General features: G+C 39.2%; 1 protein-coding gene across 1 annotated transcript; it reads right to left on the bottom strand.

Moving 5' to 3' along the window:
• Positions 1-132: 132 nt before the first annotated feature.
• Positions 133-27,714, bottom strand: LOC124255316 (PHD finger protein 10-like). Its single transcript, XM_046689202.1, is given in 15 exon segments — positions 133-278; positions 5,176-5,300; positions 6,017-6,129; positions 7,619-7,772; positions 8,279-8,380; positions 9,388-9,517; positions 9,905-9,948; positions 9,950-10,015; positions 17,264-17,392; positions 17,673-17,741; positions 18,137-18,204; positions 24,763-24,846; positions 24,955-25,076; positions 25,640-26,952; positions 27,643-27,714. Coding segments are annotated over 15 exon segments (2,601 nt in total). The 5' UTR covers positions 27,700-27,714; the 3' UTR covers positions 133-253.
• Between the last annotated feature and the right edge of the window lie 187 nt (positions 27,715-27,901).

Genomic DNA, 27,901 nt, shown 5'->3' with positions numbered 1-27,901 from the left:
GGATTCGAACTCATGAATCTGCGCCAAACCATTTCAAATTATTCAGCAATTTTATAATTGTATAATGTCTTATTAAATGTTTGAAACATATTGTCTTCTTTGTTTCCTTAATGAATAAAAACATCTTTGTTATTATAGTTCAATAAAGGAATTTATTTCATTGTTCATAAATACTGTAGCTGCCAAGCAATGTGATGAAAAGAATATCTATGTTGATGTTTTGGGATGAGTAAAAGCTGAGCAACGGAAGTGGTCATTTCGCAGTGGTCGTCCTCTTTCTGAAAGCAAGAACAAAGGAATATTAAACTGCAGTATCCTGCATTTGAATTGGATAACTGAGATTGTCTTTAAAGACAGAAAACGTTTTGTAAACACCACACTCTGCAATATTTCTGCTAGGGCAAACTGTAATAGAGTATGGACCAGACAATCACATGATTGATGTCTAGGGCTGGATATTGCCCTGATTTTCATATTTCGATATATTGCAATAATTTAAGAGATATTGCAATACATATTGTGATATATTGACTGGAAGGTTTCTGCCCAAGTGCGTACATCATAAATTCATAATAGCCACACTTCCAGTCTCCCTATCTCCTTTGTGTATGGCTGTATGCCAGTGGTTTACAGATAGATAAAATAACATAGGGCGTTATCGCGGAATGTATTGCAACAAAGTTTTGCGAACATAATAACAAAGGTAATAGTATAACATGACTTTCATGGTCAGTGTTGTTTGCTTAAACAAAATGTACTTCAGTGCAGTATGTCATCATTGTTACTGTATGTCAGTGATTCATTCAGATTCAACTCCAGTATAAACATGTTTTAACATGGCCTATTGCAAAATGAAACAAAATCCTGATTTAGGTGAACTACTTGAGATTAAAATCGCATGTGACTTCCAATAACTAAGACTCTTGACTGGAATGTCATTATACAGTTGTACAAAATGTATAAGACTCGGGCCTTTGTGATAAATTGATATCATATGTCCCATTATGAAACAAACAAACAAACAAAATACTGTGAATTTTGAAATAATCACTCGGAGCCAGAGTGATCTACTACTCCAAACAAGTGTAGAAGTGAGCACAGCTCACATACCACCGCTTCCCACGTTGGGACATGGAAATGACTGATATTGACATATATACTAGGCACATAAAGAAACTGTGCATACAAAAATTTAAAATCTAAATTTATCAAACCTGTGTAGACACATAAGGATTTAAACTCAGACATTAGTGACATGTATCCAACATGCATGCACGTGCCACGCTCCGTGACGTCATTGGGTTCGTCCTTGAGACGTGAAATATGTTGTTGCACGTGCATTCCGGGAAAGAGAAACAGAGCAAATGAATGCCACACAATACTGTCACTTTAGAAAGCTCAACCCCTGCCCTTGCGATCGTACAAAAACTTAAACGGCTATTGAAACGCATAGCATACAACGTCATGAGGCCATTGGGATGGTCCGTGGGGGAATGTCTCAACGGCAAGTGGCTGCACATTTCCACTGTCACCGGAACACCATTTCTGCACTGGTGAGACGCTACCAGAACACAAATGACGCCATCGATCGACCCAATGCTTCTGGACGCCCACGCAGTAACAACACCAAGACAGGACAGATGGATAAGGGTGACCCATCTTTGCCACAGGTTTCAGACTGCAGTGATAACTGCCCGAACCATCCCAGGACTTCGCCGTATCCACCCCAACACAGTTCGACAACGCTTATGTCATCACGGGATCAGACCACGACGCCCCGCCATAATGCCCTATCCTGACACAACGCCATCGACAAGCTTCGCCCGAATGTGGTTCGAAATCATGTCCGCCAGACCCTTGTTTTGGTGGAGAAATGTTGTTTTTACAGATGAGTCCAGGTTTAACATTTCCCATAGTGATGGACGCCAACGCGCCTATAGACGGCGTGGGAGAACGTTATGCACAGGCCTGTGTCTTGGAGAGAATCGCTTTGGTGGTGGTTCCGATGATTTGGGGTGGAATAACAGCATGCCAAAGAACTCCTTTGGTGATTATTCAGGGCAACTTAACTGGTGTGGGCTACAGGGATCAGATTCTTCAACTGTGGCAATTCCTTTTCTGCAACGCCATGGCCCTGGATTAACATTCCAACAGGACAATGCCCGCCTCATACGGCAAGAGTTGCTATGGTCCTATCCCCTTTGTGTATGGCTGTATGCCAGTGGTTTACAGATAGATAAAATAACATAGGGCTTAACGGGATGTATTGCAACAAAGTTTCTTTGCGAACATAATAACAAAGGTAATAGTATAACATGACTTTCATGGTCAGTGTTGTTTGCTTAAACAGAATGTACTTCAGTGCAGTATGTCATCATTGTTACTGTATGTCAGTGATTCATTCAGATTCAACTCCAGTATAAACATGTTTTAACATGGCCTATTGCAAAATGAAACAAAATCCTGATTTAGATGAACTACTTGAGATTAAAATCGCATGTGACTTCCAATAACTAAGACTCTTGACTGGAATGTCATTATACAGTCGTACAAAATGTAAAAGACTTGGGCCTTTATGATAAATTGATATCATATGTCCCATTATGAAACAAACAAACGAACAAAATACTGTGAATTTTGAAATAATCACTCAGAGCCAGAGCGCTCTACTACTCCAAACAAGTGTAGAAGTGAGCACAGCTCACATACCCCTGCTTCCCACGTTGGGACATGGAAATGACTGATATTGATATATATAATGTGACAAGGATCAGCAGCTCACAAGACTTTCTCCTTGACTCTCCTAAACTTTATATACATGTTAGATAATAGTTTTGCCATGTACTGATTACAGTAATCATTTATGGAAACATTATTTTTGTGTGTTTTCCGTGGAAACCTGACATACAATTGAACTTGACTGTCTAATGTTGCACACAATGAAGTGGACGTAGATGAAGGTTGTTATATTTTAGCACATGGCATATCTGTGGGTCATGATTAACTTGTGTATTAAGTTTGGTGAACCTAGCATGTATAATTTCAGTGATATGCTTTGGCCAGGTAACCATCAAACACATTTTGCACCAAGTCATGTTTCCATGGAAACAACAACAAAACAAATTCTGAAAAATCTTTAAAATAGCAAAAGGCACATCAATGGGTAATGATTAACAGGTGTGTGAAGTTTGGCGAACCTAGCACGTAAACTTTAAGAGATATGCTCCAGACAAAACCATCAAACACATTTGGCACTAAGTCGTGTTTCCATGGAAACAGCAAAAAAAAAAAAACTTCTGAAAAAACTTTAAAATAGCAAAAGGCACATCAATGGGTAATGATTAACATGTGTGTGAAGTTTGGTGAATCTAGCATGTAAACTTTAAGAGATATGCTCCGGACAAAACTATCAAACACATTTGGCACTAAGTCATGTTTCCATGGAAACAGCAAAAAAACAAAATTCTGAAAAAAACCTTTAAAATAGCAAAAGGCACATCAATGGGTAATGATTAACGTGTGTGAAGTTTGCTGAACCTAGCATGTAAACTTTAAGAGATATGCTACGGATAAAGTTTCGGGACGGAAGGACAGAATGAACGCATATACCCCCGTTACTTCGTAGCGCGGGTAAAATAAAAAATTGAGTTCAAACCCACAAAACGTAAAGCATTTGGTAGAATATTTTGCACTTTTAGAGCCAGTTATAAAGACACTTCCATTTGTAAAATGTTACATGAAATCAACAGAAATAAAAGTATATTTGACACTTTTAAAGCACATATTTTTTCTATGGAAATCAAGGGCAGATAATTCAAAGGGAGCTAACTCTGTATGACCCAATGTATTGCAGAATCTGAGTGGGGTATTCATGCTTCACTGCGGCATGGTATCTCAGTGGGCTAGCACTATAAAACCAGCTTAAGTCTGGGCTAGTACAAGCAGCCGCACATACACATACACACGCATGCATGTCGTCATATGAGCGAAATATTCTCAAGCAAGACGTAAAACCCAATTGCACCTCACCTCACCTGACCATCCAATCACCTCTCATATGAAGTGTAAGTTGGGACCTATATTTGTACCCAGGATTCACACAAGTGTATAACAAGATGCAACACCTTATATTCTTTATATGCAGCTATACTCCTGCTTATTGAAATAGGTAGTCAGGCTTCTGAACATAGTTATACACAAACTAATTGATTTTTAGAGCCCCTGAAACAAATAAGACTAAGCAAAATGGCTCTGGAACAATATTTCTAGCTAATAAATTCATGTTCTGTTTAATTAATGGATATGAAAAGAAAATACATGTCAACGACCGCAAGATGTGTACAATGAAGCCCCATTAGTTTGGAAAGCTGCCTGCCCAGGGAATAATTCAGATCTTCATGTTTTAGGACAGTGCATCAATGGTACATTGTGCACATGTAAGTGTTCCCAGTAATAACAGCTGGTCATTGGATTAACAGTGTCCACATAGTTGAGTGGAGTTTTAGTTTAACGCTGCACTCCGCAATATTCCAGTTATATGGCGGAGGTCTGTAAATATTTGAGTCTGGACCAGACAATCCAGTGATCAACAGCATGAGCATTGATCTGCGGGATTGGGAACCGATGACATGTGTCAACCAAGTCAGCGAGCCTGACCACCCGATCCCGTTAGTCGCCCCTTACGACAAGCATGGGTTACTGAAGATCAATATTCTAACCTGGACCATCACGGGCTCCACACAGTTGAGAGACAAGGTAACACTTTCAAGGTGACGTGAGGTGAAATTGGGTTTAACGTCGTACTTGAGAATATTTCGCTCATATGACGACGTGCACGTGTGTGTATGTGTATGTGCGGCTGCTTGTACTAGCCCAGACATAAGCTGGTTTTATAGTGCTAGCCCACTGAGATACCATGCCGCAGTGAAGCAAGAATACCCCACTCAGACACATTATACTGACTCCGAGCCAACCAGTCCTTGTTGTACCCATTAATGCAGAGCGCCAGGCAGGGACCAACAAGTACCATATTTTAACGTCTTTTGGTATGACGCGGTCGGGGATCGAACCCGCGACCTTCCGCTCTCCGGGCGGACGCTCTAACCACTACACCACGGAGGCGGTAACACTTTCAAGGAAGTCCCCTAAACACTGGTAGTCTCCCTGGCTGAATACCTTGATCTGGGTGTCTCTGTTCCCTTGCAGCTCCGGCACTCCCATCTGCCAGTGGGTATAGATCTCAGGCCCACACAGAACGTGTGGTAGCCTCGGTCACATCGGTCACAGAACATCATCTTATCCTGCAACAATCACAGTAAAGCATGTGCACATTATCTTCAGGATATATGCTTACACACAGTATGTTCTGTTTGGTTAACAGACGAAGGAAATAATCAAATTTATCAAATTAATACCTTAGAACCTTCACATTTTACTGAATATATTCATCTGGCAAACAGCATGTAATAGTCAAAGATTAAAATTGGTTGTAGAGTTCTGGTGTAAACTTATAGCTTTAGAGTAATGTTTATGTTTTAAAACATGATGCATCAGTAATGTTGATTCCACGAACACTATATTTCACATGTTTTAGCAGCACTCAGTTCCTCCCAATTGAACATGTTTATGGTAATAACATAAGGGACCGTTCATAATTTATGGCCAGAGGGGGTGATGATGATTTTTATGGAGAAGTATGTACAATGTGAATGACCCCCCCTAAAATTTATGTACAAAGTATCATGCCCCCCATGTCATGTATAAAATCAATGACCCCACCCCCCCTTCCAATATTTTTAAGCATAATATTTAAATATTTTTATGTACAAAATTGCTGACCCCCAACCACCCTAGAACAAAATGGGTGGCCCCACCCCACCCCAACTTAAAAATCATCATCAAACAAACACACACACACAAAAAACAACAACCCCAAAACGCCATAAATTATGAACGGTCCCTAATGATTTACAATACTGAAAATGTATAATGACAGAAGAATGAAAGCTGCACTTACCTCATCGTAGGGGTCCATACACTCCACACAGGTCTTACACTCCATGCACTGCCAGGGGTAGGTTCGGATCACTGACACCATAGCATTGGTCAAGTCGAGGCAGCTCGGATGACCTGTCACATAAATACAAAGAGGTACAATAGGGGCAGAGCAGATCATGGTCAGCATAAACACATGGTGATGCGACAGAGCATGGGTGACAATGACATAAACACCAGGAAGTACAAGGGCAGAGCAGATCATGGTCTGCATAAAGACATGGTGATACAACAGAGCATGGGTGACCATGACATAAACACAAGGAAGTACAAGGGCAGAGCAGATTATGACCTGCATAAAGACATGGTGATACAACAGAGCAATGGGTGACACCAGGATGGGCACATATTAACACAAGGGTGATACAACAGGCATGGGTGACCAAGGGGAAGTAGAGCAGATCATGATCTGCATAAAGACATGGTGATACAATAGAGCTTGGGTGACCATGACATAAACACAAGGAAGTACAAGGGCAGAGCAGATCATGATCTGCATAAAGACATGGTGATACGATAGAGCTTGGGTGACCATGACATAAACACAAGGAAGTACAAGGGCAGAGCAGATCATGATCTGCATAAAGACATGGTGATACAACAGAGCTTTGGTGACCATGACATAAACACAAGCAAGTATAAAGGCAGAGCAGATTATGATCTGCATATAGACATGGTGATATATGATAGAGCTTGGGTGACCATGACATAAACACAAGGAAGTATAAGGGCAGAGCAGATCATGATCTGCATAAAGACATGGTGATATGATAGAGCTTGGGTGACCATGACATAAACACAAGCAAGTATAAAGGCAGAGCAGATCATGATCTGCATAAAGACATGGTGATATGATAGAGCTTGGGTGACCATGACATAAACACAAGGAAGTACAAGGGCAGAGCAGATTATGATCTGCATAAAGACATGGTGATACGATAGAGCTTGGGTGACCATGACATAAACACAAGGAAGTACAAGGGCAGAGCAGATCATGATCTGCATAAGTGGTGATAGATAGAGCTTGACATGGGGATGTTATGATCTGCAAAAGAGCATGGGTGACCATGACATAAACACAAAGGAAGTACATTGGCAGAGCAGATCATGATCTGCATAAAGACATGGTGATACGATAGAGCTTGGGTGACCATGACATAAACACAAGGAAGTACAATAGAGGCTATTTTAGTATAGCTGTGTATCCAAAAATGTCGCCTAAAATGTGAAATAACACAGGGGCATCGACATTTAAAGTGAGAAAGTGAGAGTTAATTTTGTTGCAAGAAGCTCTAGTCACCTATGTCAAAACAGCCTATATATCCATAAATGAGCAAAAGCCAGCAAACAGGTGCTTGACAATATGTGTATGATTCCCCATTATGGTTTGATGATGCACAGACAGGTCACCCATTGTTATCACCGGATCCCTACAAATCGTCTCTTGTGACAAGTATAGGGTACATGCACATAAATATCATAACATATCACCACATGAATTTCTTTCAAAATGGTGAGATCCCTGCATGGAGTCAAAGGCCAAAACAGTTGAACTGCCACTCACCAACAGTTCCACATTCAGAACACTTGATCATCTCTTGGTCGTCAGCTGCCAACTTCTCCTGTTTCACCTTCTTCCTCCTAGGGACCTTCTTCTCGGGTGGCGGGGGATCAGTGCTGTTGCAGATACGACACTTCTCCTCAGGCAGCGGCTCAGCCTAGGTGAAGATGGTCACAGTGAGCAAGAGCGTCAAGGAGCAAATATTCAATATGGCCACCCAACATACGTACTACAGATGGTAGAGGTGTGGAAGTGTTGATATTACCAACTGAACTCATCATGGTAACACTGACTGACTGAGTTTGGTTTTACGCCGCTTTTAGCAATATTCCAGCAAGATCACGGCAGGGGCCACCAGAAATGGGCTTCACACATTGTACCCATGTGGGGATTCGAACCCGGGTCTTCGGCGTGACGAGCCAACGCTTTAACCACTAGGCTACCCCACCGCCCCATCATCATGGTAACAGTTCAGAAGAGATGAATGAAATATTGCTTTATGACACATCAGTCATTTTGACAGCTAACTGAGGACAGTTCAGCTTATCCCTAGAAATAGCACTGTAGCTCACCTGGATATGTAGTCAAGGTTAATGTGTCTGTAAAGACAGACACTTAAAGTATTGCTGTAAGCATTAATATTCAACTGAAGTCTGTACATACCAGGGGTTCCTCTTTGGTCTCCTCGGCTTCTGACTCACTCCCATCTGAGTCGCTGCTGGCATCGCCGTCACTGTCCGCTTCCGAGGCCGACCCTACTTTGTCCTACAATGGAGCAAGGATGTAATGAGAGAGGATCTATTTCAAGAAAATTTCAAAAGCAATTATTCATTTCAAAGCATAAATAGTAAGAAATTTAAAATACCATTGAAATAGATATCAGACTTAATTCCATACTGACATCAGGGTCTTCATATGCAGAAAGTTAATATAATGGAAAATGAAAACATTACTGAGTGTCTTGTTAAACAGTAAAACTCTTTCAAGAATCATGTACAAATTTGCTGAAGCAGGAGGTTTCTGATAACCATGTCCTCAATAATGGTGGGGATGTAATATGTATTGTTAGTACAGAGTGAGTGAGTTGTATTCATCACTATCAACAGTATACAGTAAATGTATGAGAGAGGCTGAAGTGATGTTTATCACTTTGGTGAAACTCACAAGCATTAGTATGGTTAAACCAAGAAACATAATCAAGGTAAACAAGGATTCAAGCTCATAGGATTCTGGTGCATCCAAAGGATGCAACTCTGCACAAAGTACTGCACCTTAGATGACAGGGCTTACCCTGACCCAACTGTTAGAAATGTTGTCTAACAGAGAAAGGTCAAGGTCTTCGATCAAGGGAAAGTGTCCTTGATTTTCAGGTTACTAGTCAAACAATTAATGATTTTTCTTCGAAAGAAAGATCTTGCTTTTTTCAGTAATATACTGTGGCATACCTTACTTGTAAATACAGAAGCCACACAATATGGTCTCCTGTCCATAGACCACGCTTGTCTGGTGCTACTGGACCTTGGAACTCATGGCAGACATAAGAAAAGATGACCTAGGGACCTATGGCAGAAATAAGACAAAATGTGTTCACCCTGATACTGGACCTATCGGGTAGATAAGGCATAGATGAGGCAGGCATGTGTAAAGATGACAATCATGTGATGAGGCGACCACTGGGAAGCAGGACATGTGCACTGAGGACTCCACACACACTCACACAGCAGGAGGTGAGATGACAAACCCAGAAATGTCTGCTGACCTCAGTGTATTACCTCAGTACTGTCCTCCACCTCAGACGAGTCCTGGTCACTTGTCGGCTTCACCAGGGTATTGGTCACTTTCTTGGGAGGGTCAAACTTAGCTGTATTTACTGGTAAGTAGCGGAGCTCATCTGCAGTGTATCTGAAAAAAAGACATTTACATTTTCCATACTATGTTTCTGAAAAAAACAGGAATATAATTGATATGGGCCATACATGATTGTTGACATAACACCACAGTCAACATATGTGTTATACTGTTATATGGTTTTGTGCTGATTTTTTCAACATTCCAGCATTATGGCAGCAGGCGACATCAAATATGGGCATCACACATTGGTAATTTGGGAATCACAATTGAAATTCTTGGTAAGTGTGATGACATTTCTAGCAATGATGAAATAGAGGTTTCATATTCATAAGCATTATAGAACTTCAACTGTCAACTGAGACTTAGTTAATTGTATTTGTTCAGCCCACAAAACAGTTGAGATGAAGCAAGCCTGTATGTCATCTGAGCTATCCTCACTTGCAGTAGTAGTCCTGGAACTGTCCAGGGATGAGAGACACGGGGGTAGGCTTCAGGCTTGGTGGCTTCTGGAGGAAGCTTCTTGTATCTGCCTGCAGGGTAGTGCATCATCTACACACAACCACACAGGGCAATTAAATTGCAACAACTACACTGGATTTCCACAAATCTCATTACAATCGAATTTTAAGTCTTTGCCATTCTCTTCCCACAGAGGTTACTTGTCACATCTTCCTACGAACCTCTGTTCTAATACGGCCATATTTCCCGGTACTCGTAAAATCCCCTAGCGGCGAAAAATCGCAACACGAATTATCTCCCTTCTTGCTATTCAATCATGTAATTTTTGGAGTAAAATTGATATTTTATACTTATCCTGACTCATGCTCTTTTTGCTTGTCTTCTTCTTCTTGCGAACATAGTGGAACACTTGTATCTCCCTAATTGAAGCTCCCTTCAATTTAAAATCACTAATTAGTATTCACCTCGAGTTACCTCCTTTCCACAAGCGCAGGAACGAGGGCGCCACCTCTACCCATGTGCCTCACTCTCTCCTCATATACTGAGCCCAACATTTAAATTTACAGGGGAAATCCAAAGTGTTATTTGGGGGAGGATGGGAGGGCTGACCTCATGAGTCAGGATAAGTATAAAATATCAATTTTACTCCAAAAATTACATATTTTTCCTTATCCTGACTCATGCTCTTTTGTTTGTAGCATCCTAACAGAACGGAGGTGGGAATATCTAATACTTTGGATTTTTAATAATTAGTGATTTGAACTGTGATGATTGTAATAACCCTATGGAACTTCATAAAGGCACTGAACTGATGAATTCCTGCTGCTAACTTATCAGCTGCCATATAAAGGTTATTACCATGTACTTATTATGATAAAGTAAAGTATATAACATTAATACAATGCTTAAGACTAATAGACTTAAGCTTGTTAATATGCTAGTATAAACTCCTTAGAGTTTGTTAGCTAAAATACTTTAAGATATAACATAGTACTAAGCTTAAGATATGATTAAACTTAAGCTAATTATATAATAGCAAACTCTTTAGAGTTTGTTAGTTAATATACTTATATGATATAGATATAATGCTGAGCTTAAGATATGAATAAGCTTTAGCTACATATATATACAGCAAAACTCTGTAGAGTTTGTTAGCTAATATATTTTTATAATATGAGTATAGTACTGTGCTTAAGCTATAATTAACTTAAGCTACATATATAATAGCCAAACTCTGTAGAGTTTGTTAGCTAATATATTTTTATAATATGAGTATAGTACTGTGCTTAAGCCATAATTAACTTAAGCTACATATATAATAGCCAAACTCTGTAGAGTTTGTTAGCTAATATATATTTTTATATTAGTATAGTACTGAGCTTAAGATATAATTAACTTAAGCTACATATATATAGCAAAACTCTGTAGGTTTTGTTAGCTAATATATTTTTACAATATGAGTATAGTAGTGTGCTTAAGATATAATTAACTTAAGCTACATATACATAATAGCAAAACTCCGTAGAGTTTGTTAGCTAATATATTTTACAATATGAGTATAGTAGTGTGCTTAAGATATAATGAACTTAAGCTACATATATATAATAGCAAAACCCAGTGAGAGTTTGTTAGCTAATATATTTTACAATATGAGTATAGTATTGTGCTTAAGATATTATTAACTTAAGCTACATATATAATAGCCAAAACTCTGTAGAGTTTATTAGCTAATATGTTTATAGATGTAACCATAGTACTAAGCTTAAGATAAGATTAGACTTAAGCTAAATGTATATAGCAAAATAAACTCCTTAGAGTTTATTAACTAATATACTTTTATGTTAAAAACATAGTACTGAGCTTAAGTTATGATGAAACTTAAGCTATATATGTATAATAACAAAACTCCGGTTTTGTTAGCTAATACCTTTATAATGTAAACATACTGCTTAAGATATGATGAAAACTTAAGCTAATTGTATAATAGCTAAAAACAACCCTTTAGAGTTTGTTAGCTATGATATAAACCTAGTATTGAGCTTATGAAGGAAAACTTAAGCTACATATATAATAGCAAGAACTCCGTAGAGTTTGTTAGCTAATACATGTTATAATGTAACCATAAAGCTTAAAAATATGATGAAACTTAGCTTTAAATATATAATAGCAAAACCCTCTTTAGAGTTTTGATAGCTAATATACCTATATGATATAAACATAGTACTATGCTTAAGATATGAATAAGCTTAAGTTACATATATAATAGCTAAAACTCTGTAGAGTTTGTTAGCTAATACATGTTATAATATAACCATATTGCTTAGAAATATGATGATACTTAAGCCAAATAGCAAAAACTCTTTAGAGTTTGTTAGCTAATCTACTTATATGATATAAAACATAGTACTAAGCTTAAGATATGAATAAGCTTAAGCTACCTATATAATAGCAAAACTCCTTAGAGTTTGTTAGCCAATATATTTTAATAATATGAGTATAGTACTATGCTTAAGGTATAATTAGCTTAAGTTACCTATATAATAGTAAAACTCAGTAGAGTTTGTTAGCTTAATTAACTTAAGCTATGTATAAAATAGCCAAAACTCTGTAGAGTTTGTTAGCTAATGCATTTATCATGTAACCATAGTATTACTCTTAAGATATGAATAACTTAAGGTAAATATATATAATAACAAACTCTGTAGAGTTGTTAACTTTATATATTGTATGATGTAAAAATCATAGTACTGTGATGATAAAAGGAACTTAAGTAAATTATATATAGCATGAAGCTATTTAGTATTGTTATAAGATAATTAAAAATCTGTTAGATTGACTTATCTTCTCCGAGGAACTGTCAGCTGTTGTGCGAGGACCATGGGATCGAATTGGTGTATACCTGAGACGCCCTCGGTGGTGATATCTCTCAGATAATGGTTTGCAACCACCATATCGGTTTCCAGAAATAAACCCTCCATTATTTCAATCACATTTGTGTAGAACAATTGTAGAAGTTAAGCTATAATATCATGAGTATTAAGCTCATGGAGGGTCGGAATAGGTCCATCCAAGATATGCACGTAGTATGACAGTTCTGATCCAAATGGAGATATAGTACATGAGACTTCACTCTGCGTAAGTTGATGAAAGAGGAAGTAATCTGTTGCATTTTTTCCTCCTGTTTGGTTTGGTGGAGATAAATTTACAGTGCTCTTGCTGGCCATCTTGATAGAATCATCGTGATCATGGGGTCCAAGTATGTCATCCAGGCGTGTTCATAAACCTCACTTGTGAGGTGTTGGAGCACTATATTCATATCCCCAGGTTGGGCGGAAATTTCCGTTTATTCTCCAAACAGAAGTTTAGTAGGTTTACTAACCATCTAGTTGTGTTAGTCGCTTGATGAAATTCAGCTGTAGTCTGGAAACGCTGTGGATTTAGATCCACTTGTATCTTTCGCCTAGGTAATTCGCTGCGTAAGTCCTTTTGACGCATGTAGGTGCACAACCAGGTGTGTCTGTCCTCGTTGAACTTTATGTAAAATCGCTTGACTGCCGCATCCCTCGCCTTAACTTGACAGGGGAGGTCTCTAACTTGAAGAAAGGCAGTCTAATCATGAATGTTCAGGTTAACTGGACTGTAATGAGGCTTGCTTTCGCTCACTGATATATAGTTGTCACTTGTGACGTAAGTCTAGAACTGTGAATTGAGATCGACCTCTGCGTGGTCGTTGTCCCTCAGCGATCCAATCAGAACAAGGCATTTTGATTCTGTATAATACCCAAGCTGTGATGTCACGGTGTAGCGGAAAAACCCACCTTGAATAAATTCTTGTCGCCGTTGATATTAGCATAAACGCCGGTCTTCACCGTAACTTCCCCTCGGTTATCCGAAAGTGACCACGGTTTCGAGGGTTAATGGTAACCGCTACGAAACCTCCGGTATGAAAAATATCAGCCTTCTGTAATTTTATGCTGGGTAGGTTATTTTCCTGGTTGTCGTGGAAAGTAATTTCAGTTTTGAATATAATTCCGACTTCCTTATATATAAGGGTATAAACAACTTGCAAGTTGTGAGCTTGTAGACTGTATACATGAATGTATCGGCCATAATTGTAGAATTAACGCTGAACTTGTTGTACATATTTCTTCTCAGAAACTTTGACGATTAAGAGTTATACTCGCTGTAACAAGGCTGCTGTTCAATTTCGATATTGAATTGTCTGCAGATATGCGTAATGGTCACGCATGTAGATAATCGTATCGTCGTCCGGGATTGTATATTAGCAATTTATAATGAATAGTTGATTTCTGTGAAGATCTATGAAATGTCGCTGACTAATAATACAGCGACGTTCTGTGTTGTAAATAGCCTGAGCAATTATCTTCGCTGCAGAGGCTTATAGACGGCATCTGGCATACAGTTGATAATCAACTTATGCGACGCCTTGAACGGACTGATGAGTAGCTATATATGACGAAAGTGGCTAGTATATGGAAACCTTGGAGGAGACTTCCTCGGTGAACGCCGAGACTTTCGCTAAGTTCTCGGTATCCCTTCTAGATCTTCTGGGTGAAGTAGACTTGGAGTTACTTTAGCCTTCGCGACCATCGCTGAAGGTGTCGAGTCAAAGCCCGACAGTATATATATATATATATAAATATATATATGAGCTTTGCTTCGTGAACAGCCTCTGTGTTTAACAGGATGTGGATCGGCAAAGCTGCCTAAGTAGGGCCGCATGGATCATCTTATCATATTCAGTCGTGGTTACGAAGTCTGGTGATAAGTGTCTAATTGATCGCTCTAGATCTATTTAGGCCAGCTAACATCACGCCTCGCCATGGATTCAACAGAACCAATATACGATTGTAGTTCTTATACTTGATATCGATGATCAACTTGTCTATGGGTTGATCTTCTCGAGACTTGTGAGGGGAACGCTGATAGTTTCGCTGAGCTCTTGTATAGTCCCTCGATGTCCTTCTAGATGATGATGATCTGATTCAGGTGTCCTTCACATGCATGCCTTCGCTGAAGCTTCCTCTGCGTCCGGTCCGGGGAACGACGATATAACCTTCGCTGTAAGGCTTCCGTGATGTCTGATGGTCCGAGTCCACATCTAGGGATGAAACCGCATAAGGTGATGATCGATCCTGCCTTCGCGAAGTCCTTCGCTGGAAGGCTGTACATCTAGGTTCTTTCCGCCGGCGAAGGCTGTACATCTAGGGTCCTTTCGCCCGCTGGCTGTACATCTAGGTCCTTCGCGTCAAGGTGGCCCGTGACTTCCTTCGCGAAGGTGACATCGTCCTGGCTGCTACGTTGACGGGGGTGCCTCTGGGGTGCTGTCTACGTTGGAGCTCTTCGCTAAGCTTTCGGACCCTGCTATCGCGAGATATTGGTCCTCCATGATGTTCATAATTTGTCGTGATCATGTCTTCTGGGATGGTCTGCTACGGCGAGGTCGCCGGGTGCTTTATCTGGCGGTGTTAATGGAGGGGTCCACCGGAAAATCGTCCGACATCAGTGTAGAGGCATCAGGCTGCATGGTGATCTCTGCTGATGTCGCTGTAGCTGTCACCGGTCGCTTCTTGTGGCGTGACGTCGGGATGATGATCAGCTGATCATCGTGAGAGGTCCAGGTCATCGGCTGGAACAATCTCGCTGAGAAAGTCCTAGTAGACTTCGCTGATTTTCCTCAGAGGTCGACGCTGCCCTGGGTGTGCGACGCCTGGCGCTGAGTGTTGGTAATGATGGGACCCTCAGGACGATCATCGCGATATCTGCGCTTGGTACATCAGGCTGCATGCTGATCTGTGCCGACATCGGGTCAATCTTTGATGTACATCCGCATGATGACCGGCTGATCATCATACAGGCCCAAAACTTCGATGGGAACGGTCTCGGTTGTTGAGATGAAGTAGAAAACCCTCTAGTCTTCTGCTGCGACGATGGGATGTCTGGGGAAGCAGGATGCTTCTTGGAGATGGCGTGACTACGCCCCACACCTCTCCACCACTCTAGCGAACACCACACGGAGGGGAGTCGGCCAACAGCAGTAGACTGGCGAGGGGTTCCGTGTATCAGTCATACTAGACTCTGCATACGCGACCTATCTGCTGTGCGTGCAAACGCAAAGTAAATATTAATAAAAAGGTAGAATTGATAAATTAGTACCGCAACTGCAATGTGAATATAATAAACATGGCCGCATTACATCATATTAAAGGCGGATCAGCAGCAGCATAAAAACGTAATCTGCAATAGTACAGAATTTTCATCAACGTAATCCACTGAAACAAACACGGCGTCCGCGGACTAAACTGTAGAAAACGACTAAATATCAATATATAATCGCTGAAGGATACTAGCTAAACCTCTATAGATGTCTATAATGAGGTAACTAACTAAATATAATTCAAAGGATATAGTGTGTCGGGAGACACAGGCGCTCTCACGTCCAGCTCACTGGGCGAAGAAGGAGAGAGTGCGGCACATGGGTAGAGGTGGCGCCCTCGTTCCCACGCTTGTGGAAAGGAGGTAACTTGTGGTGAATACTAATTAGTGATTTTAAATTGAAGGGAGCTTCAATTAGGGAGATACAAGTGTTCCACTATGTTCGCAAGAAGAAGAAGACAAGCAAAAAGAGCATGAGTCAGGATAAGGAAAAATAGAACATGTTTTACATCAACTTAGATCCAACTTGACTAATGCATGCAAATATGGGGCCACAAATATCCCTCCTCTGCTGGGGATTTGTGTTGATGTGACACACACAATACATTTAATGGCTAGCTTGTCTGTTGTCAACGAGAGGCGATGGAGATGCCATTGATCCACATTACATGACTGAGTTCTGTCCAGAAGAAATGTTTGCGCAGGGGAAGAGGTTTTAGTTTTCCTGAAGCATACGGAAATTACCGAGGCCTTGCGAATGATCACTTTTGAAACAACATCGCTGATTGCACAACTAAATCTGAATGCAACCAATCACGATCCTGAATCGCACCATGAAAGGGCAGTATTAGAACAGAGGTTCGTAGGAACATATGACAAGTAACCTCTGTGGGAAGAGAATGAGTCTTTGCTAGCAAGGACTCATTTTAATGAGACAGAATTTCCACTTACAAGACTGATCATTTTCATCAGGAATGACAGCAAAGGATAGGAAAGAATTTTGCTGGAGAAGGAAGTAACTACCACAAAGAATATTCCCATCTACAAAACAATTTGTGGGACATTACCAATCAAACTTCTTAAGGTAAAGTTAAAATTAAATTTGATGCTTGAGTTACTACATAATTATTTCAAAGTGACAACACCAATTTTTCAACTTACAAAAGTCTGCAGATCGAAATATGCTCTCCTTTCCTCCCTCCTCTCTCTCTGGAACTGAGCATTAAAGTCAGCTGCGGCCTTCACTGCCTTCTTGATGTACGCTCCCATCTTGCCCTTGTCCAGTTTGGGCTGATCACAGAGGAAAACAAAAATAACTAGTTGAAAACACACAAATTGGTGACATTTTTATTCAGTGAGTGTCCTTACACACTGACCATACGATATCATTCCTATATCGACCAAGTCAGCCATTGCTATCACAGAATTGATAGAGGCCAACTCTGCCTTGAAAAAACCTATACAGCTGGTCCTCATGGTCCTGCAGGTGGAATGGTGACATGACTATGGGATGACTAAATATCCAACATTTTGTAACTCTGTAAAGCACATAGAGACTTTTGACACATACCACTCCATACTCCTTGTGCTTGTTGTTGATAGTCTGTCTCTCCTTCTCATGCAGAACATGGGCATACTCCTGAAAAATATACAGGAAGTTAGTTTCTAGAATAACATTAATTCCCAGAGTTTTAAAAGCCTCAGTCCGATCCCAGCCCATTACACGATTCTAATCTTAAATATCCTAAACATACATTATGCTTTAACTGTTAAAACAAAAAATAATCCATACAGTATTACTGGCAATAATTTGATATTTTACAAATGTGTTGCTTATAAGTTAATTTAAAAATATTTGTCTTGATGTATATACACAAGATCAAATTATCTCATATACAGCACTAAATCTGACTTAGATACAGCAGTCTTCAAGTCTGAACACCACTGTCAGTAGATCATTCTCTGAACACAGACTGATAATGATATTTCTAGTATGTTCTGAAGGTTGGAATGAAGGAGCTGGCAGTTACTTACTCTGTACTTCTCAGCATAATCTTTGTGCATTAAGTCATACACTTCCTCGCTCCTCAAGGCTGTCAAACCTGTAAAGATTAAAATCATAGTTCTATGTTTCTAAACACATTTCATAAATACAATAATTACACTGTGGATGTCACTTTTGGACTGTTTCATGATAGCAATAAGAAATAGAGTGATGCCCTACTTACTACAAAGAAACATAGTAGAGTCAATTTTACTATGACTATGGTATTGTGCACCAATGGCCAGAAATTTCTAGAACCAATCAATTCGACATCAGGGATACAGTTTGACTGGCAAGGTGAGAGTGAGCAACAATGTTTGTTGTCAATCACTCCAACCCCTATCCACCACTAGATGATGACAAGCCAAGACAGAAGCACTGTTACAGTTCCCCCACTCCACTCTAACCTCTAATCAGCACAGTGAGAGGTCCACCTTAGTCCACTGAAATCCTCTTTGTCCAGCAGGGGAGGTAACTCTAGTCTCCAAACCTACCCCTACCCCTATCTGTCGCAGCATGGCCAGGATGCCCTCAGGCACACTGCCTCATCAGTCACAGCTTGCTCATAGCAAGATGTTGATTAGCATCACACACACAGTGGAAGGAGACAGTGAAACAAACCTCTCGACAAAACCTTTGGTTTAACCCCAATATCATTATACACATTGTGATTAAAACAAACAAACACAAAGGCCACATTTCAAGGGGTTAAAACAGCCAGACTGACACGACAGATACATCCTACAGTGCTTGAAGGCATCAATGGCTGATGCTCAAAGGTTAAGTTAATTACATTACCAACAACCTGTGGTTTCCTATGACGCCAAATGTGTTGATTAAAACAAGTTAATTTACAGGCTGAAATTTGACTCGATTTTAAGGGTACATCACTTCAGTCCATTTACATGCTAATTACACACAATGTGATCATCATAGGACTACAAATACCTCACTCAATTGTACTTTAGATCAAACATTTCTCTACCTCGGATGACAGCTACTGGTCACCCTCTGTAGGTAAGTGTATTTATCAGTTAGTCCATTATTATTCATCAAGCATTAACCATGTTATTACTGATCATTATAATATCAGACCCTGATTTCTTGAAACAAACTTAAGTCTGAGTTTTGACTTAAGTTAGAGTTTTTACTAAAATTTGAGAAAATGCATTTCCCAGAATGAACTGAAATTGATATTAAACTCACACATAGTAGACAATTTGAGTTTGGTGGACAGATTACTTAAGTTGTTTGGGCATTTTTATTTTAAAAATGCAGTTGAGTTAAAATTTCAGCTGTTTAAAATTGTCAAACTCATTTTGAACTTTGATTAAAACTTAAGTTTGTTTTGAGAATTCGGGGCCAGATCTCATCATGTAATAAGTTAAATAACTATGATAACCCACTAAATAATCAGGGTAATACCATAATAAAAACAAATGAGTTTAGCTTCATATGAAGAGACAGAGTCCAGTTTATAATGAAATTAAGATTATTTCAACTGACTATTAGAAGTTGAGTTATCTACAATACACTGTTAGTGTTACAATCTAGTTTTTATACTAATTGTTGTCCCCAGCTCTGAGAGAAGGGAAAAATACAAAGGCTGAACTTTGGGTTTTCATAAATAAAATACAAAACCTTATGTAGAGTACCACTGGTTTATTGTTTATGCAATTCCCAAATTAAACAAATTATCTGATATCTTTACAGATAAGACACATGGTCCTGAAACTGAGTGGGGTGACAAACAGCAGGTGGAACAGCACCAACTGTTTCCTGACTAGTAGTGGTCATCTCACCTGGCTGTGCAGGGTTGCACCTGAAGTGCAGGGTGGCATTGTTCCACCAGCTGTTTGTCACCCCTTGGAGTGAAGTGTGAAAATAGAACAATATTACATGATGGTTTCTTAAAACAACTTTTTCCGTGATCGCATATAAACCATCAGATTTCAGATCCTGTTGGGTACAGAGGTTTCAGGTCTATGTGTCTTATATATGTTTTGTGCACTTACCCCTATTTCAAGTTATATAATCATTCAGTGTTCTCATTTGATCCCAAACGGACTGTACATCTGCCTTCATTCATAATAATGATTTTATACCCCCCCCCCAAACAATCTGTTTGAATAGAAAGAGGAAATTCTATAACAAATGCAACTGCTGTAATGTTTATTGAAGTAAAATTGCAAAAGATTTTACAAAGACACCATAGTAGGTTGACAATCATCCCAACTGTCACTTTTCATTCATATTTCTTTTCCACACAAAAATCATGACAAGTAATAAGAATAGTGACACTTTGAAAACTTGACCTTTATAAATCATAATGTCAACAATCAACTGTCATGATAGATTGGAAAATTATTTAACATGGCTAAAAATCCCAAATTTATCTAATGCAACATGGCCTTGTGAAACCTATCATTTTAAATGATTTTGAAGGTATCATATGAACCTTCATCATTTCACTTTGTCTTTTTTCGATGTGTGAAGCCCATTTCTGGTGTCCCCGTCGTGATATTGCTGGAATATTGCTAAAAGTGGCGTAAAACCCAACTCACTCACTTTTTGGTGTGCCAGCATCTGTTTTAGGTCACAATGCCATACATGAAATTTGGCTGACAAAATATGGGATGGGGAGTGTCATTGAATGAGTAGTTGGTGTTTTTGCATGTGCACTGTCCAGTATTGATACAGAAAATATGTATTTCGCTATCTGTATCATATCGTTGCATGAAAACACATGGTGCTCCAGTGCACTGGTCTAACCTCATTGATTCTTTCAGAAATGGTCCCAAAAAGATTTTTTAATCAGAGCTACAGATAACCTTTTGGGTCATTGAGTTATGAACTCGCTTGTGTTCATCTCAATTGGGTATCCTAATTTTCCTTTGAGTAACTAAATATATTGTACCCACCTCAGTCCTACTCAATTGGGGATTTGCCATTTTCCATAAATTTGTATAAAAGTAATAAAGTTTAAATGTTGGTTTACGTGTTTGTTATTCATATTTGATCTGTAATATGAGAAAGTCTACAAGTAGCCAAGTTCATGTGTTAAATTCTACCTTTAGAATACAGCACCACAAACTTTAAAAATACGTCATAATACCCTTTTACGTAATGTAATGTGATTTTGTTCGAAGCACGATCTCGAAACAATGCCCTATGACGCCTGCATGGCAACACGGTTGTCTGGCTCAGCGAGTGCGTGTAAGCTCCGCTAACTGGTGTTTAATCTCTACGAGCTATGTCATTGCATAAGCCCAACGATGTTGAAAGTTTCCAGTAGTTGTATACCGGCGGATGCGCAATATTTTGCATCACCAGTTTGAAATATTTTTCTTTTTTCACTAATACGCTCATATTTATTTGTATTACGGGCTGCTGAGGTGTTATGTGTTGTGTATTTTGTATTTTGTAATTTTTTAAATTTACATATATATTTTTGTCATTCAGTAAGTTGCACCATTACATAGAAAAGTGTTTTATTAGTATTTTATTTTTCGAAGCGGTAATAATGCATTACACTAGACACGTCAGTTGTGTTTGTGCCGGTTCTGTCAATGCATTCTATTTATTAGGATTAATTCAAGGGATTAGGGTTAGGGTTAGGGTTAGGGTTAGGGCTAGGGCTAGGGCTTAGGGTTTAGGGTTTGGGACCTAATGCAATATAGTAGGTACATGTCCGGTGGTTCGGTCAATGCATTCTATTTATTAGGATTATTTCAAGGGGTTAGGGTTAGGTCTGAGGGTTTAGGGTTTAGGGTTTAGGGTTAGGGTTAGGGACCTAATCCAGTTAGTAGGTACATGTCCGGTGTAATACGTGAGTACCATTTGTTGTTTTTCCTTTTTGCATTTTAATACTTTTTTTTCACACCAAAACGGGAAACCAAAAACGTCGAAAGTACATTATGAAATGGGTTAATGTAGAAATTTTGGGCTAAAGGAAATTGGCCTGGAATTTGCACTGAAACCTCTTCCACACGCAACATAAATTTTGTAAAGTAATGATTCACCCTCGTGCCGTCACTACACATGCTCATGTCTCCCTCGTTCCTTAGTGCGATCCACATTATCCTTACAGTGTTCCCTACATCACTTTTCTGTCACAAAATCACCGATTTATATAAAAGCCATTCATGCATACACTGTGAAATCTACGCCTGACGCCTGACGCCAACAACCCTTTTCAGTTTGAGGCATATCGGCTCATTCCACGCCACACGCAATTTGTAGATTACGGAATGGGACGAGTGTGCCAAATGGCATCGGATCCATTCGGCAATTGTCCGTAGAATAAAATCACATGACACCAAGTCTACCCGTAGCATTCGTAATTGTCCGTGACATATTCGACTCTTTCCGTTCATTTCCGTGACGCCACAGGAATGACTCGATAAATTTGCACATTGTGCAACAGTGTGGACGTAGCTCAGTCGGTTAGCTGTCGAGCTAACAATCCGAAGGTCGCGGGTTCGCGTCCGACGGGTTCTCACAAACTGGTTGCTTGTCTTAATGACACGTGACCTACTGCAGAGATCGTCCTCACGAGAAGTTGTGGTGCTGTATTCTAAAGGTGCTCCAAAACATCTCAATATACCTCAGTTATTTTACCTAACCACCGCAAACTAAAAAGTGACATTTCTGTGTGTACGCATGTAAGATCAAAATTATTAAGTATTTGCAAAACTTCAAGCGTACTTGTACGCAATAGACCTAATAGGAATTGAGTTTTCATATAAACATTTGCGTAATTTACGCAGATACGCAGCTTATCTCAGGGGTGGAAATAACCCATTGCCCGACGTCCGAGTCCAGTGTTTTTTTCTGTCTGGCAAGCTAATTTGTATATCACACTGTACCGGTGTCCAGTTGATTTTCCAATGTTAATTATGTTGTTTATTTAAAAAATCAACAGGAAAACGGCCAGTATAGTGGGAAAATTATCAGGTCAAGTGATTTTACATGTGCCACTGTACCGGAGTACACTAGCAATTTTAAAGTTATTTCCACCCCTGTATCTGTACCTCTGTTAATGATGGTAATGGAAAGAACCATTCATCAATATGCCCAAATCTTTATACCTGAACACAAGATTATGGTCATGCATAGTCATGCTAGTCACATGATCATGTTGATCAATTTCACTGATTAATGCAATATCTGAAAGGTATGTGTTGTAATCAGGTTTCAGTGAAAATGCTGCACATGTAAACACTGTAAATAAAACCTTTATTCTTCTGACATGCTGCAGTCTTATTGATGCCAATAGATAGGATTACCAATTTCCAGTTCTAGACATATCAGTTCTTAGATGTCTTAGATATGACATGCTTACATCTCATATTCTGCTGTGTGCATTGATTATTGTAGTTCAAGATACATATACAAACTAAACTCTAGAAATACTTAGTACACACCAAACAGGGTTGATCTCACCATATCTTTATCTTATATATTCATATTGCACACTGAATACAATACAAATGGATTTATTGATGTAATGTTTACATAATGACTACCCTGAGGACCTGGTCATGTGAACCTTGCACTGGTAATGCTCACTGCAAAAGATGGAATTCCTTCCACATGCATCAGTATACATGTGCTCAGGGACAACTCTCCAGATGAGATTTTAAGCATCAAATTCTGAGTGAAAAGTCATACAGTCTTGCAATGTTAAAGCTCATTACGACCAAACACCTAGAACGTGAAATAACATTACTACACCCATGCATTGCTCACCTTTTCCCTTAAACAAGTTAACATCACAAAATTTAGGTAAGGTTAGCAGGCTGGTGCATATTTCTATCCAATATTAGTATCACTTCTACCACACCTTAACATGTAGTAACCATCTTAATACTAGGAGTATCTACTTGACTTTAAACTTTCTTTTTCAGTTTGTTAATATTATGTTAACATTTGAAAGTACTGAAACCAATGAGCATTTCTCATCATATTTACATAATATTACCACAGATTTCAAAGTTTAATCATTGTATGCAGTTTGTGCCCAAACGGTATCAGTTAGTCAGCCCAAATTTGCATCTTGGCTAGGGCTGGGATGATACACTATGTCACGATACGATACGTATCACAATATTTTACCTGCGATATGATACGTATCGTGATATTTTACCTGCGATATGATACGTATCACGATATATACACCTTGAAAGAATGACACAGTATTAAGATTTAAAATGATTTATTTCAAGGTATTTGTGTATAACAATAACACTATTGTAATAAACAACAAGTAACTCTATTATACTTGCATATTTTTCTCTAAATAAGTACTTTAACATGTTTAAGATAATACTGTTTTGAAAAAGTTGTGTATCGTTTTGTATCGATACACCAGTCGACGATATGATAGCTGTATCAAACTTAAATGTATCGTGATGTATCTGTGCATCGGTGAATCGTCCCAGCCCTAATCTTGGCATTATTTTCAGTAGAGTTTATTCTTAGTATACACAATGATATGTGGACAAAGCTGATGTTACTATAGTAAAGGAAGTATACTTGACTCAGTAGTGGCTTAAATTAGGCTGGGTTGGCTTTATAGGGGACCTGGCATGCTTAGTGTGGTGTGTTAACTCACCCAAGTCAGACTGGGTTTCACTCACTACACCTCTCTCTCGTAGAAAGTCTTTCTCATTCTTGTCACAAGTTCGGCGGTACAAATCTGAAAAACCAACAGTAACAGTTGTAATGTATATATTCATTGTTTACTTGGAAAAAAACCCAATACATTTTTTAAATGATGACAGAATTTGGCAGCACAACAGCCCACCTGGATATTTCCTCTTGAAGGACTTGATCTGTAGGTATTCACTGATCTGTTCCTGAAGCATGTACCACTCTCCTCCATCCAGCGGCCATTGGTACTCGAACAAGTTCTCAGCTGGGAAGTTTCTATCATGACAACATATTCATCACACACTTATCGAAACAATTAACATGGTAAAAACTCATCATATTTAAACCAAAATTGATGCAAGGCTTAACATGAAGATGAAATGTGCATCCACTATGGACTGATGCATAGAATGTCATTGCATTTAGAACAAAGATGTCTGAGTAATGGCAATAAATAAGTTTTCCAATATGGCTGCTGTGCTGGACATCTTGAAAAACAGATTCAACTCTCTTCATTGATATAGTGCTTTCTGAGGAGAACATGATTATGACATAGTACATATTATTATGCATGCAAACAAACTGGCCAGTCACACAAGAAACATGTGACTTAATCTGTCAGTTCTCCAGTAATTTAATATGGGAAGAAAGACTTATGCTAATTTGACTTGAGCACCTTAGTGCTGATTTAACAAATATATTAATCTGTGATCTCTTAACCTACGACCGATGGGTCCTGGCATTCTTGGAATGGGAGACTAAATTCTGTTACTTTTGACATCCTATATTCACCATGTTAACCATAGATCATGTATATATAATGCTAATGATAAACTTACCCATCATCATCCAAGTCTGGATCTGGCTCCACTCCACTCATCACACTGCCTGGGCGTGATCTCTTTGCAGGGGGCGGACAGTCCTTACTATCCTTACTGCATGCATTGATGCTGCCCCCAAGTGAAATGTCCACAGAAGTCTCACCTTCAGGCACAGTGCTACTGAGGGCCAACACACAGTCAAGGCTCAGACTATTCTCATCCAGGAACGCTTCAGTAATAGGAAAGCTGCTTGGCTTTGACACTGTCCTCTTTACCTCTACATCTGTATCAGGTAATAAAGAGTCTCCATCTTCTGCATCTGTTCCTGCTGCTGGAGCTGCCACAGGTTCTGTTTCCATGGTTACACCCTGGTTGGATTCTTCACCATCCACATCCATAGCCTCAGGCTTAGAGTCAAGAATAGTTTCCTTGTCAGTATCAGATTTACCTTCACTTTCTGGAACTAAAGACACCTCAACCTTGGTGTTATCCATTCTATCTGATTCAGTTTTCTCATCTATTTGGGGCTGAAACTCAGCACTACCTTGAGAAGCAGTTTCTGCCTCGTCTACTGCTGTTTCGGTTTCCAGTTCTGGTTCAGTCTGCCGTCCTTCTGTTGGCTCTTCAACTGGTAAAACTTCTTCAATATCATCATGATCATTGACTTGATTTTCACCATGAACACTTGAAGATTTAGTTTCAGATTCTTTTTCTTTCTCTAGTTCACAACTTAGTGTTTGTTCTGTACTCTCTGATATCTTTTCTGAATCACCTCTACAGCCTGTTTGATCATCTGTAGCAAGCTCTGCCTCTTGACAGTCACTATCAGAATTACCACCTTCAGTCACACTGTCTCCTGCTTGAACCTTTTCACTAGTCTCTGTTGTTTCTATACACTCAGGCATTTTATCATCAACAGCCGTCTGTTGGACTGGTTCAGTACTATGTTCTATGGACTCCTCTACAGGTTCTTGTCCTTCGACATTGTCAGGTTTAGTGTCTACACTTACATCTGCTTCATTTTGTGCCTGTGGTTCTGCTTCTTTCTCCTTGTTTACCAGACCAACCGAACCTATCTCCATTTGTTCATCTTCTGAGCTTTCAGGAGTGATCGGGTAGTCCACAATGTTGCCAAGAATTCCTACAGGGGTACTTCCTTTTGTTTCACTTGAATCAGTCACAGATTTTTTTTCAGCTGCAGATTCAATTTCAGATTCTTTTGATGTGGATTGCTTCTGGGTCGTATTGTCATCCTTGGACTGTTCTGTTTGTGGAATTGGAACATCCACAGACTGATAATCCTGTGCTGCTGCAAGTGCTGTTTCTCCCTCCTTTGAACATTGAATGATACATTGGTAATCGTGATAATTCCTAACTAATGATGCTGTGGTGTAAAATGACTTGTAAGCCAATGAAATTACTGTTATATTTACAATGTGCTTAAGTTAAACTACATAGACCTATATAGACATGATAGAAAAATATAATAATTGCACTACCTGGCACATTTCATTGGATGCAAAATAGTGTATCCTATAACTGAGAATGGATACAAGGGTTTCCATAAGAGTTCCGCCTGTAGCCCCAGCTTGAAATGTCAAAATGTAAATTGGTGTTGTAGTGAAATTGAAGGGTTAAGGCTAGGAATTGGGCTAGGGTCATAAATAAGCGCCCCTTTTCATACAAAAAAAAATTTCTAGCACTAAATAAGAGAAGTTGGGGAGGGGGGGCGAAAGGAAATCTTTCTAGAAAAGGAATGTGATTACCCTGTGATTATATCAGTGTTATTTCAGTCAATCAAACAGGTGCGGGTTGTGTTAATGCAAACCCTCAGTTGGATGTAAACATACACACTGAGCTACTGAGACCAAGGCTAGACAATAAATGAACAAAGGGCCTTCATTTCAGACAAATATTGCATCGAATTGCACGGAGGAATATAAAACATACAATAGCATTGATAGCAATGAACGTTACAATTGCAGCTGTACTAATGCAGAAATCTATGAAGTATTCCTTACACTTGAACCGGCGATTAGTCTTTCGGTTTTCGCGTCACTTTCTGAAAACGACGCCATTTTGGATAGGTACAATCTCTACCTCCAGTAACTGAAGAGCAGCTAGCTGCTGACCGCTAAAAATTGTTTGTGCTCGCGTTCCACTCATAAAGTTGTTTTTAATGTATGTCTAGTCGATTGTTATATTATACATAAATGTTTAGATAAAAATCAATAATACCTTCTTCTTCTTCACAGCGTATATGTCTCTTAGTTGATTCAT

Source organism: Haliotis rubra, unplaced genomic scaffold (genome assembly GCF_003918875.1).
Source record: "Haliotis rubra isolate DU_JTF1 unplaced genomic scaffold, ASM391887v1 Scf6, whole genome shotgun sequence".
In the NCBI taxonomy this organism is placed as follows: Eukaryota; Metazoa; Mollusca; class Gastropoda; order Lepetellida; family Haliotidae; genus Haliotis; species Haliotis rubra.
The sequence above is the reverse complement of the archived record's forward strand: the minus strand, read 5'-3'. Positions and strand labels throughout refer to the sequence as shown.